The sequence below is a fragment of the Nanorana parkeri genome, unplaced genomic scaffold (genome assembly GCF_000935625.1).
Source record: "Nanorana parkeri isolate BGI_ZX_2015 unplaced genomic scaffold, ASM93562v1 scaffold958, whole genome shotgun sequence".
Lineage (NCBI taxonomy): Eukaryota > Metazoa > Chordata > Amphibia > Anura > Dicroglossidae > Nanorana > Nanorana parkeri.
In genome coordinates this window covers 655309-668636 of record NW_017307226.1, presented here as the reverse complement: position 1 = coordinate 668636, position 13328 = coordinate 655309, and the positions used below count along the sequence as shown (strand labels likewise).

Genomic DNA, 13328 nt, shown 5'->3' with positions numbered 1-13328 from the left:
CCCGGACATGGTGTGTCCCGGATTAAATTAATTACACTTGTTAAGTTTAAACTCATCAAAATGCATTTTAGGTTCCCTTTATGCGTGTATTGTATGTCAAGGATAGAAATTCTTCAAATAAGGCCACTAAATGAAAGCTACCGAAAAGCAACAGACGACAAGCCGTGTTAATACACAATTTGTTTACTTTGGATATTTCTGAACATGTCCGAGTCTTCAGGATAAAGCGTTCTCTCTGTGTTTTTAATATAACATCGAAACAAAAATAATCTTCTACAAAAAGAAAATGGATATACAATATATCAATAGAATCTGTTTCTTTTATCATACTCTGCCCTGCGATTATTCTTTTTTTTAAATATATTCTTGTTTTTCTATTTGAACTGCTTCACTTGAAAGGAGCAGTCCCATTGAACCCGTAACCCTAAAAGAGGTGCCTGTAACTCTTCAACCCCCGCCCACCCAAACCATTCTCTCCTGCACAAAGATAGAGTAATTGCGTGTCACAGTGAACATGAATAGATCTTACACTAAAATGTAAAAGTAAAACATAAAACTGTATGTATATTCTTTTTTTCAAAAATAACATTTGTTTGAGGGTCAATAAGTGGGATTGCACAATAAGAAATTGGCTCCAACTCTCTCTAACCCCTGCCCCCCCCAAAACACTGGGTAAGTTTCGGCAGAAATTCTCATCACAAAAAGAAACAGCAAACAGTCAAAGCCAAATAATTATGATTCAGATGCTTCCTTCCGCAAAGGTAACAGATTCCAGTGCGGTAATCTTGTCTAACCATCTCTGTACTTGTATATTTACTGTTTTTGGCACAGGGTCCATTTTCTGCATCGTATCAGGAAAGGGCCTCTCTAGAGTCGACCTTCCCTCTTTGCGAGATCTGTCACCTTTCTAAGTCTCCGCCCTGATTTAAAGGAGGGGAGCTTCAGGTGACATCCATTTTGTTTTGAATCAACACTCAGCTGGTGCCAAGTGCAGGTAGGTATTGCAACTAACGGTGTCCCTTCAAGGTTATATGGGCCACACTACGAATCTTCTTCCACCTGAGGGCTGCAGCAGTAATAATCTCCACATTGTACGAATGCCATGGGCTTTTTCTTTGTAAGTCCCACGTCACAAGGCGATAAGGCACTGCAGAAGTTGAGTTACCATCATTACCTCCCCCCCCCCACACTTTTTTTTGGTTCTTCCTAACAGGGGAGTAACATGACATGTAGACACCTCCTGCAGTGTGTTCAGCCAATAATATTCATGGGCTTTAAATGCCTTCCAAGCTAAGTAAGATTGTACAGAGGAGGAGCAGAACTGAGATGACCATGGTGCTGGAGGCAGAGTCACAGTTCCTGTGGGTCGAGTCACATTTGACATCCTGGCATAGGGCCCCTTTAAAGCCACTGGGGCAGATGCATCGCTGGCCTTGGTGGCAGGTACCGCCATTCTGGCATATGAGCAGTTCTTCATCACAAACATTGGCTGGAGAAAGGGAAAAAAAACAAATATCAGAATGATTGTACAGAAAAATAACCAGTGCTTTAAAATCTGGTGAAAGCGGTGTGTTTTACCCAACAGTGTTATTATAATCTGTGATTACCTGGGCACACTGCGGCATATAATCGATGGAATTGCCCCATATTACAAGTTAATGGACTGCCATATACCAACTGGCTAATACAGCCCTGGAAAAAGGAATCTGTAAGGACCTTTAAAGAAGGTAAAACTGTTTTCACGCTATTCTTCCTTTCTCTGTCCTCCTCTTTCTGTCTTCCCCCTCTATCCTCTTTCCCTAATATCAACTGATGTTCAAACGGTTCGTTTAGAGACCCTATTGAGCAGTGGTGACAGTGGTAGCTTTTGGTGAACCCGTATTGGGCTGCTTAAACAGATCTGCAAAGGTCTGGTCTGACAAGGCAGGACTCTGCCCCATATAGTGTGGCTCTTTTTAACCTTTTTCTGTGTCTTAGCCCTATGCGCTATTTTGCTCAGCCTCTATGACCATGTATAATGTCTCTGGTTATCACTGCCAGCTCATATACTTCTCTTATTGTCTCCCAATGTCTTGTTTCTCACATGTTGTATTTTGATACGGATTGTTTAAATACTGTAAAATATGCTAATAAAAACTGATTCAACACTAAAGAAGGTAAAACCCCCTGAATGTACCAATAGACAATTTCTTCTCCTAACTTTTATACTCATGGCTGAAATGCAAGGCCTGGCTATTATCCAATAGATGAAAAACTTGCAACTATCTTAAATGAAGCAGTTCATAAACCCTTAGGAACTTTGGATAATGAATGACCTTTCTGATAACCTTGACTGCTCCCATTTTACCATCTTACTTGTTATACAGCCAGCATGCCTAACCCTGTGCTAGATGATCGGCACTGTGGGCCTGCCTTCCCCCCCTTTCCAATTCCCTGACCTTCTCTTCTCCAGACTGGCACATCTTAATCTACCTTGTATAAGGGCCTGGTCCTGCTTTGTCTTCACCACACTAGATTTTAAACCATTTTTATGCTCTGCATATTACCATCATGTTCAAGTAGCCTGATTAATTTCTATTAAACATGCGCTTTACAGTAATGTAAGTAGTACTAAATTTAGAATCCTCTTTGCCAAACTGCTAGTCAGATAATTTCCTGTTAACCCAGCAATGATACAGTGCAATAGATGCACAAAGGACAACAAATAAACACCAAAGTCTGCATAATGCAGCATGGCACCAGCAGTTTGTGAAGGGCAAGAGATTTCTCTAGTCTTTGTACAGTAATGTGAACAACACAAGGTTCCTTCCCTCCCTCTCCTAGTCTGAGTACTGCAGTTAAGGGAATGCAAGAGAATATTACAACAGATTTAGATGCTGATGCTAGCTACACGTATAAATACATTAAATTATGTTTAAAACACATACATCACTGGATTATTTAATAAAATGGCAACACAGAGTGCACAAAAACATTTCAAAGCCCCAAACCCACATTCCAGAGACAATGCAGTTTTTATCCTAAAATAAAAATGATAGTGCTATATTGCAGAAACAATAGCAAGACGTATTGCCCAGTGGCTGAAGCACATGTAAGCAGCCTCATTGGGCAGCAATGTAAGAGGAAGAGATGAGTTATTTTTCCCAAAAAATAAACAATAGAGTATGTTATTTTAGAGACAGCAGCCAGAAATACTGTACAGAAGCACTGCACCAAAGGTAAACAGTTTTACTAGGCGGCAATGGAAGAGGGAGAGATCAGGCAGGTTTATCATAAAATAAATAATAAAGTATATTATTTCAGAGACAAAAGTGAGACATACTGTATAGACTGTATGCACACTTCTGTGTGAATACTTTTGTTACATTGGTAGTCAGTGCGAATACTTTAGTTACATTGGCGGTAGGTGTATATACTTCCATTACATTGGTGGTCAGTGTACATACCTCCGTTACATTGCTGGTCAGTGTGAATACCTCTGTTACATTGGTGGTCAGTGTACATACCTCCGTTACATTGGTGGTCAGTGTACATACCTCCGTTACATTGGCGGTCAGTGTGAATACCTCCTTTACATTGCTGGTCAGTGTGAATACCTCTGTTACATTGGTGGTCAGTGTATATACCTCCTTTACATTGCTGGTCAGTGTGAATACCTCCGTTACATAGGCGGTCAGTGTAAGGCCTCCTAACATTTCATTACACAGAATTTTGGCCACCATCAACCCATCAGCAGCCACAATGGATGTCACAGGACTCATCAGGACACATGATTTTTGACATATATTGTATATAAAATGTGTTCTGCTTCAGGATGCCACCATTTATCTACGTTAGGCGGTCCTAAAGCATTTAAACATCAGTTTAAGGTCAATTGTTATCTGCTGTTATGCTATCTTTAGTGAAAATCTATTGGGGGGTGTCCTTGTATTGGGGTGCTCCATGGTAATAGATGTGGGGTGTCAATGCCTGTGGCTTTACATATAGTGCTTCAGAAGATGATGGTCATTCTTTTCCCACATTCTGGATTATTTAGTGTGAGCTGTAACAGGACATCTTCGTTATGTTTTCTGGAGTGGTACACTTTGGAGGGTGTCTTTGTATTGGGCTGCTCCACAGTAAACTATTTGGGGTGTCATTGCTAGTGGCTTCACATATACAGCACTAGTAGCTGATGGTGGTCTTCCTTGTTTCTAAATGCTTCTGAGATAATTGGTTTGACCTGTAACAAGGGTATCTCAGATCTCCTATTAGTTTTGGAGTGCTGCTTTATAGGATGTCTTTGCCGGGCTAGCATTACCATAAGACTGCCTGAGGGTGCCGGGGGAGGGGGGGAAGGGGGGAGGGGAATGCACCTTCGACTATGTAGGCAAAAATCCTTGCGCTGGCCCTGCTTGGGGAACACCACTAACAACCTTAGACCATTCATAGTATGACACATCGACTACTCTGAATAAGGTCTTTAAGCCAATTTTCTATCCATTTACAGACTGAATTTTCCAAACCTGTAAATCTTCCACATAGCCATCTGTGGGGAAATGTGTCAAACGCTTTTGCAAAGTCCAAATATACTATACACAGAGGCACTCCTTTGTCTCAAAAAAACCCTGTTCTATGTAGTCCTACATGGAACTCTCAAATATCTTCCCATATAGAAGTTACATTTACAGGTCTGCAGCTATGTAGCAAAGACGTTGCTCTCCTTTTAGATATAGGTTTCCACAATGGAACTTTGTATACTTATTCCATATTGGAACTTTGTGTATTCCTGTACAATTAGTTAGGAGTACAAAGGAGTAAACAGAGTTTTAAAAAATATAGGTTTCCAATAAAATAAATCAAATAATCCTTTAAATGAAATAGCAAATCCTACATCTATCTTTCATTTATTATCCAGGTCTTGTACATTTCTGGAATATATCTTAGTGTGCAGCTGATATAAACATAATTTAAACTCTTTTTTATTAAGGTCAAAATAACACAAATCTTCTGGCACAGCAGAGCAAAGGGCAGGCTGCATCCTGGGCAGATTTAATGTGTCTGCGTTACTTAATCACTCGCGGGTAAAGGTCTTCCACGCAGATCTGTGTCTCCAGAGTACATTGGAAATTATAGACTGAGACTAGACAGATGCACGGCGGCATCTCTTAATATTATTTGGAATAATTTTCATTAGCTGGATTTTTATAGGTTTATTTAAAATAGAAACTTCAAACATTTTTTTATACTTTGTATTGGACAATGTGGAGCAAGGATCCTCATACTTTTCAAACCAAGGACCAGCTTATTGTCCATCAGACACAACACCCCCTTTTAAAACTCTTTATACTTTATATGACTGGTAAATGCCAATTACTATGCAAGCCTTGTGAATCTGCCTTAATAGCAAAGTGGCACTACCAGACCATCCATGTTGTACATGACTCCTCTGCGCTAGGCTCACGGCTTATGCTACTTACGATGGCAGCCTTGCCTCCAGTGGTAGTCGGGCAAACACTCATCACATTTGGTTCCGGTGGCTCCAGGCCGGCACACACAATCACCAGTTTCATTGCAGCGTTCATGTTCCGATCCGTGCTGGTTACAGTTACATTCTGCAAACACAGACAAGTACAAGCTGCAGATCAGTCTCAGTAAACAACATACTGATATTGGAATACACACTCAATAAATATTTCCCATTTATTCCCTAAAGCTGAAATTTAGGCACATAAGCTTTCATTCAAATAAATTCCTCAATAGCCACAAAGAATACAAATCTACTTGTTGTACATAGCCTGCGCAGAGGGCAGAGCTGTGGGAGGGACCAAGCAGGTTCCACGCACTACAGGGTGCTTGGAGAAATCTACAGGTGGGGCGCATACAAGACCATTCTTTGTACCAGAAACATTTAAGCACATTTATAAAAGGGTTAAATTGCAGAAAAACTATTTTTTTTTAGAAAATTAAAAGCTACTTTTACCAGATGGAAGAAAAATTTGGTCACGATAATGGTTCTTTTTACTACATTTTTGCACCCTTTGTCGGCCATTGTACATGCAGATGTGCAAGCCCCATCCATTTCCGTTTGGGTGGTGGAATGCGAGGGGGGGATTTGGGGGCACACTTTGGCACCTTGGGTGTCCATATCCCAGCACTGTCATCACTATCCCCAAGCCAACTGTTCTGTGTTGCCCTTTCTAGCACTATTATCACACATAATTGGAAAGCCCTATCCACACAAGGCACACAAGAGACAGTTCACCCACTATGCATCAGTATATTTACAACTGACAGGATAAAAGAGTAGCAAGTAGAAGTTTAGTTCTAGGTGTATGGCGGGGGGGACTGGGCTTGGAAGCAGGTGGGCATTTACTTCACAGTCCACCCAGGCCAGTGAAAATAAGATATATTAGGCTGGGGGCACTGCTGGGAAATGCTCCCCATTTAAACCCCAATCAAACGGGGACCTCGAGTCAGTGACAGAAGCTGGGATACCTGTTCAGATGTGATCACATCGCTTGGAAGAGGGAAGTCTTCTAGCACGGTCCTACTTTGACAGCTCAAAAATGTTATGTGATCAATGCAGAGAGCTGCAAATCTGCAAAAGTGTCAAATGTGATGTGTTTATTTGTTCAAGAGACACTGTCATCTTGCTCATGCAGACCAAAGTGACAGTGACCCCCTCTCCGACTGACTTATAGTCACTTTATCAGAGATCCCTTGTCTCTCCTGTCTCCTTCACAACCAGAATGAAAGCAAACACGTGGGGCTGGGGGCATGTCTATTGATCCTATGTTCCCCTGGCATGGAGGACCCAACACTGCCTACATGGCAGCCTGTCAACTGCAGACACACTTGAGAGATCAAATGAGCAGCCTCTCACTATTGTGTTCTGTGTATATGGTCCACACTACCCCCACACATACACATGAACAAGAGAACACAACGACATCCCCGTATGACCTCCCTATAATGTAAAATAGTGCTTAGTGAAATTCTTGCCCTTGCACCAGGCAGGTAAGAAGTAAGGTTCTTTTTGACAGGTCACCCTTCACCCTCCACCTTTACCATTCTCCCCTGCTGCTTTTGTTTGTCAAAACCCTTGTAAATATTCAGTACTCCCAGCTTTGAGGGAACGTGTGACCTTCTTTTTTTTTCAGGGTGCAATGCTAGGGCCTGAGAAGCCAAGTACCAGTCCTGAACACTGTTTGTTGGGAGAAGGAAACAGGTAATTAATCCTGTGTGAGTTCCAATACAAGGCAAACTCCTTAATAGGGGTTAGGCACGAATACTGCAGGTGAACAGGTTGGTGGGGGGCACAGATAAGGTAAGTATTAGTAGGTGTGTTGGGGGGCTTAAGAGAACCTGTCACTTTGCCCTAAATGAGCACGGGCCACTACTTATGACAAGGACCACCTGGCTGCTATTCCATCAATACAGTGTACACAGTATATTTCTTAGCAGCTGTCAGTGCCTAGCTACTCCAAAAGCTCCACTTCATGTGCGCTACACATAGTTCACTGACAAGTGTCTGGAGCTGACAGCAGGGAACCCCTAACATTACTTAAAGTTAATTAAATTACTCTTGTAACAATGAGTAACCTCTTGTGCAGATAAGAGTTTGTTAAGAGCCAAGATAATATATTGCTGGAATATTCCGATCAACTCAAGTGCTCTTATCTGGACGAGACTTCACCAGCACAGAATGCATTGTGATCCAATTACCAAAGATTTGTGAGCCATTACTGAGCAGGCACACTTTCTGCAGCTGATGTACCGACCCTAATGTGTTTAGTCTTCATACAGAAGTGAGTGAATTACACCAGCAGCAGGCATGCAAGACATAAATTGTAAGTGAATGACTTATGAAAGCCCATCAGAAAAGCAGATCTAATAGAGCTTGTCTGTGGTTAAACATTTAAATGGAAATCCTCAATACAAGAACCAAGCTTGCACCTCTTGTGACATTACTCATAGTAAAAACAGCTTTATTAAACAAAACATGTACAAGCTGCAGTTCCTGCCTGAGAACAGCCACTCACTGGAGTGTTTCGTCCTCACGGGCTTAGTTGTAGAAAGTAATTACGACTAAAACTGTAAGAGTAAAACATGTCAAAGAGGGGCAGTTCTCAGGCAGGGACTGCAGCATGCTTTGCTCTGTTTAAAAAATCTGTTTACACTACATCACTGGAAATGACATAACCAGTAGTGATGGGCTTGGGCGTGTTCGCAGCTCCCCGCGCCGAGCCCGCCAGGAAGCTGACAGCACGCAGCGCCAATCACAGGCACTGAGACATTTCCCGATCTCTGCAGCTGCGGACCGGGAAAATGTCTCAGTACCTGTGATTGGCGCTACGCGCAGTCAGCTTTCTGGCAGGCTCGGCACGTGGAGCAGCGAACAGGCCCGAGCCCATCACTAGTCACCAGAAGTGGAACAATGGTTCTTGTATTGAGCAGGCACAGAGCAGAGACAGGTTCCTTAGGACAGCCGAGGCTGCAGAACAGCAGGTTCCTTTGGCCGGCACCCGGCATACCCGAGGCTGCAGCACAGCAGATTCCTTTGGCCGGCACCCGGCATACCCGAGGCTGCAGCACAGCAGGTTCCTTTGGCCAGCACCCGGCATACCTGAGGCTGCAGCACAGCAGGTTCCTGAATCAGGTCAGAACAAGCACCCCCCTCACACACACACACCTAAAGGCCCTTGTTTCTGTGGGACTGTCCTGGAGAAGACATCAAATAGTAGCCTGTCTTTCTCAAGGCTGAGATGTCAGTGTAATAGACCTGCTACTTGATGACTGGACTCTTGTGGAAGACCTCTGAGCGCCTACCTGTTCAAGAGCAGCTGTTGTTAAAGTGTTTAAAGACCGGAAAATCTGGGTCTGAATGTGTGAATTGTGGCCGTCAGCGACTAGTCAATGTTAGGGCAGAACCGAGAGTGGCAAGAATGGTACAAGACAACAGAAGGGCAACAGTGCAGTGTCAGATTCCTCGCATCACCTTTCAACATCTCGTGGAGTCACGAGGCGGCCCAACAAAGTCATCTCGTGGAGTTATCTCGTGGCCCAACGAAGTACTGATGGGGTGGTCATAATAATCTGGCACTCAGTGTATATACACAGTACATACAAATATACACACACTGGGCATTTTTTCCCTCTAATTAATGATGGAACATCAGCGAGACTTCTTGTTGTGTCTCCAAGGCATTAAGTGAGGATGAATCTCCCCGGTAGGGACACAGCAAAATAAACTGTGACAGGTCTTCTAGCCCTTCCTAATTCCATTTAGAACTAAAATAACATTGCTTTATATATACTTTTAACTCTCATTCTCTCAGGAAGAAACTACCAAACTGGACCCTCCTTACCATATTGTCTTGAATTGTATTGTGATTGTAATGAATTCCTTATATAGCAAAGTGCTGCACAAACTGTTGGCGCTATATAAATCCTTTATAATAATAATACCAAAATGACTCACGTATGCAGACATTCTCGTCGTCCAGCTCGGCAGTCACATTACGGTAGAAGCCCAGCCGACAGTGCTGGCAATGCTGTCCTCGGGTATTGTGCTTGCAGCTGACACAAGTCACCACATTCAGGAAGTCGATGAAACTGCAGCGGCTGGAGTGACCATAGCATTCACAGTCTGTAGAATGAAGGACACGGTATGTGAGCGACAGAAGCCAGCTGACTCCTATCTACCTCGGGATGTTTAGTGCTTCAAGTGAATGTGTCATTTAGCAAGGGTGACAGCAGCCAATTTAACAGTGCAAGTCATAGGCAAACACCTTATCTGGAACGTGTGGGATGAATTTGTGATTATATTGCAGCTTACCAGTCCGTAAATGTGGTGACTGCATTCGTTTTCTTTGAAGTAGACTTAGGCAAAGTGTTAGCTCTCTGTCTATACTCTGTGTGCAGAAAAGCATAGGTAGTTTTCATTTTTAGTCTTGAGCTTTATGTGTGTCTGTAATTAAAGAGTACTTCATAGGTACCGGACTGCAGCACATGGGTGTGACGTATACCGTAAGTAGGCTCAAAGTCTATGAAGCCATGTCCAATATTTGGCTTAATGTAGTCACATCATTTTTTTGCCATGGGTCGCTCTTCGCTCCACAGGTCTTCTCCACACTGAGGTGTTTGTCTTTGTGTCAGCAGTCCCAGCAGACTAGGAGCTGTCACTCAACTGAGACTCTATAGCAGGGGTGCCCACAGTTTTTTGTGTTGAGACGAGCTACATGAGATCTACCAAAGAAAAGAAAAAACCTCCCTCGCTCTCCTGGCTGTCTCTCCTCTCTCTCCTGGCTGTCATTCCTCATTTTCTCTCCTGGCTGTCTCTCTTCGCTCTCTTGTCTGTCTCTCCTTGCTCTCTCCCCTGGCTGTCTCTCCTCTCTCTCCTTGCTCTCTCTCCTGTCTGTCTCTCCTCTCTCTCCTTGCTCTCTCTCCTGTCTGTCTCTCCTCTCCCTCTTTAATGGCTGTCTCTCCTCTCGCTCTCTCCTGTCTGTCCCTCCTTGCTCTCTCTCCTGTCTGTCTCTTTCCACTCTCTCACCTTGCTGTATTTTGCAAACAGTGCAGTGCAACAGGCTGTGTAAACTAATATTCTTTGATGTAATACATAGCACTTCAACCACCAGTATCCACCAGAAAGGTGTCAGGGAGCTTGGCTTAGCAGACTCAAGCTAATAGGTAATCAGGTGTGCACAGCGAAATAAATATACCAAAATGGAATAAAGGGGCCGCCATTCACACCCTTCATGATCTACCAGCATCAACTTTGAGAGCTACTGGTAGATCACGATCTACCTAATGGGCACCCGTGCTCTATAGCATTCCCCTTCGATCCTCCCTAGAAGCTATGTTAAAGATTATGCAGGAAGTTGAGGGGAGGGATAGAGAAGCTGGGCCAGACAGGAAAGGCTAAGCTATGCAAGTGATAGTGGACTCCCCTGAAGTAGCAAATTGTTCTATTAAGTTCAAAGGCACACTGCAAGTGATTCAAAAATATTTTATGCAAAAAAAAAAACACTGCAGGTATTTCAAATACTTGCTTTGTTTGTGCTTTTACCTCCAATTTTTTTAAGTTGGTGAACGGGACTCCTAAAAACCCATTTAAGTTATCCCATATAAAGGCAAAGACTACTCTATGTTCCAATCTTTCACACTGAGCCAAGTTCAATTTAAGATTTCTCAAAGTCGTTAAAATCTACTGTGCACGACAATGTGAGAAACTGTTGGATGTTTGAATCAAGCATTGCTTTATATGTGGAGGACTGTGGCAGATCCATGACCTTGCCGCCGGCTCTGAACGATGTTACGAGATTTAATCAAACACCAGTGGGGAACTTTACACGTAAGTGTCAATCTCCCCGCAGCATGGCTGGAGGCCAGCATCTAGGCTGAGGAGGTGGCAGGATTGACAAGAAATTCTGGGAGGGCTGGTGACGATACTTATATACAAGAGAAATGTGATTAAAGAAGGACTCCAATGCACTGTAATTAACCTCAGGACATAGTTACAACTGAAGGGCTATTTTAATGCCTGATTACGACTAAAAAACACTTCTCTCTCTTCACTGGAAGAGGAGAAAATATCATATACAATTCAGCACATGCAATGTTAGTGTTCCCTGAATAGAACATGCACACCTAATTATCACATGATAGGAAGAGGTGTAACACGTGGGAAACAAAAATCCTAAATACCCCAACCTAATTTTTTGGGGGGATAGAGTGGGGAGGTTTAGATACTCTGTCAGATTTTTATTAATGAGTGGTCAGGCAGGAAGTAAGAGGAATCTTTCTATCAGGGCATAGACAGGAAAATACTTGAGGGAGGTACTCGCCCTTTCACACTCCACCCAGAGCTAGCAACACAAGTTTTGGCTGCATTTCCACTATACATTTTGTCACTAGCCAAAATTTAATTCTTTAGTTTTGGATTGAGTGTGGAAAGGTTTTATTCTCTCTTTGTCTGAAGTACAAAAATCTGATGTCACTGGAACAGAAATAGACCACCATTGTTATTGGGTAAATGTTATAGGATAATGTGGGTAAATGTCTGTAGAACATCCCAAAGTAAAAAGAAGTCAGTCGTAACAATGACAAAAAAAAGGAAATTTTCAGTTAAATACATTCTAATAACGATATGTAAAATATCAGCAAAATATCAGCCACTACAGTGATGGGTGATTTGTATGAATGCTTTAAATGAATGAATGAATGAATGAATGAGATGGGAACATGCATTGTGATAACAGCCCATGCAGGGTAACAAGGATATGGAAATAAAGATCCAACATTTTAATATGCACACTCCAACATTCACTCTTCAAATATAACTTTACAACATTAATTACCTCAATAAAACCTATATTGCTACTACACTTGAGACTAATTTTAACTAATTTAAAACCCAAAACATTACATTTTGACTCCACCTAGCTGATGCATCAGATATTTTCATAGACGACAAGACTGTCTCATAGACGGTATTAGCGAACTGTCTAAAAGGGGATTTCCACTCACTTTGTCCCACTATCTTTATGTTGAGTCTCTGGAACACAACAGTGGAAGAGATTGGCCAATGATTTATCTTATACAGTCAAATGTGTTGTGTTTGGGACTGGTTCATGCAACTAAGTAGCTTAGGGGGCCATTGGTTCTTTTGTTTAGTTACTGATTACCACTTTTTAGCAATAAAATGCAACATTAGGCTGCAAAAAAAATGTCAGTGTAGCTTAGGCCTGACCATGCTAGCCACAGTGGTTTCACACATGAGAGTAGGAGATAAGGTCCTTACTATGGAAAACAGCTGACATGACTTGGAATCAAACCAAGCAGACAGCTCAACTCTCCCGGATGTTCCGGGAGTCTCCCGCTATTAGATAGCGGCTCCCAGACACCCGGGAGAGAAACATTTTCTCCCGGAAAGGTTTACTCTGCTGGATCTAGCAAACCTGTCCGTGCTATCTGTATTTGGTGTTTTTGTCTGACATCGGGGCCGCCGGCTGCCGTCAGAAAGAAGAAAAGAACGGAATAGGAACTAATAGCTAGATTGCTGTTGGCTGTTTCTATTTGCAATGGCCAATAGCAGACTAGCTATTGCACCTGCCCACTGCTGTTGTCAATCAGCAGAGGTGGACCTGAAGTTCTCCATCAGGTGCAACTCTGCCGACTGACAGTAGCAGAGGGCGGGTGCAATAGCCAGCTTTCTATTGGCTATTGCAAATTGAAATAGCCAATAGCAATCTAGCTAATAGTTCCTATGCCGGTTTTTTTTTTTGTCCCGACCGCAGCAGCTGTCAGAACACAAAAAAAAACAGCAGATGGCAAAGGAAGCATTA

At 42.7% G+C, this 13328-nt stretch overlaps 1 protein-coding gene across 2 annotated transcripts in view; it reads right to left on the bottom strand.

Annotated features, from left to right (window-relative positions):
- Positions 1-240: 240 nt before the first annotated feature.
- The window catches only part of NTNG2 (netrin G2), a 93737-nt gene continuing 80649 nt past the window's right edge, over positions 241-13328 (bottom strand). Inside the window, exons 5-7 of one of the 2 annotated variants that reach the window (XM_018566533.1) lie at positions 9464-9631; positions 5460-5594; positions 241-1489 (exon numbers count right to left, since the gene is read on the bottom strand). In XM_018566533.1, coding sequence (XP_018422035.1) covers positions 1275-1489; positions 5460-5594; positions 9464-9631 — 518 coding nt within the window. In that variant the 3' untranslated portion in view covers positions 241-1274. The remainder of the gene's footprint in view (positions 1490-5459; positions 5595-9463; positions 9632-13328) is intronic. The other variant, XM_018566534.1, reaches the window with a different exon arrangement.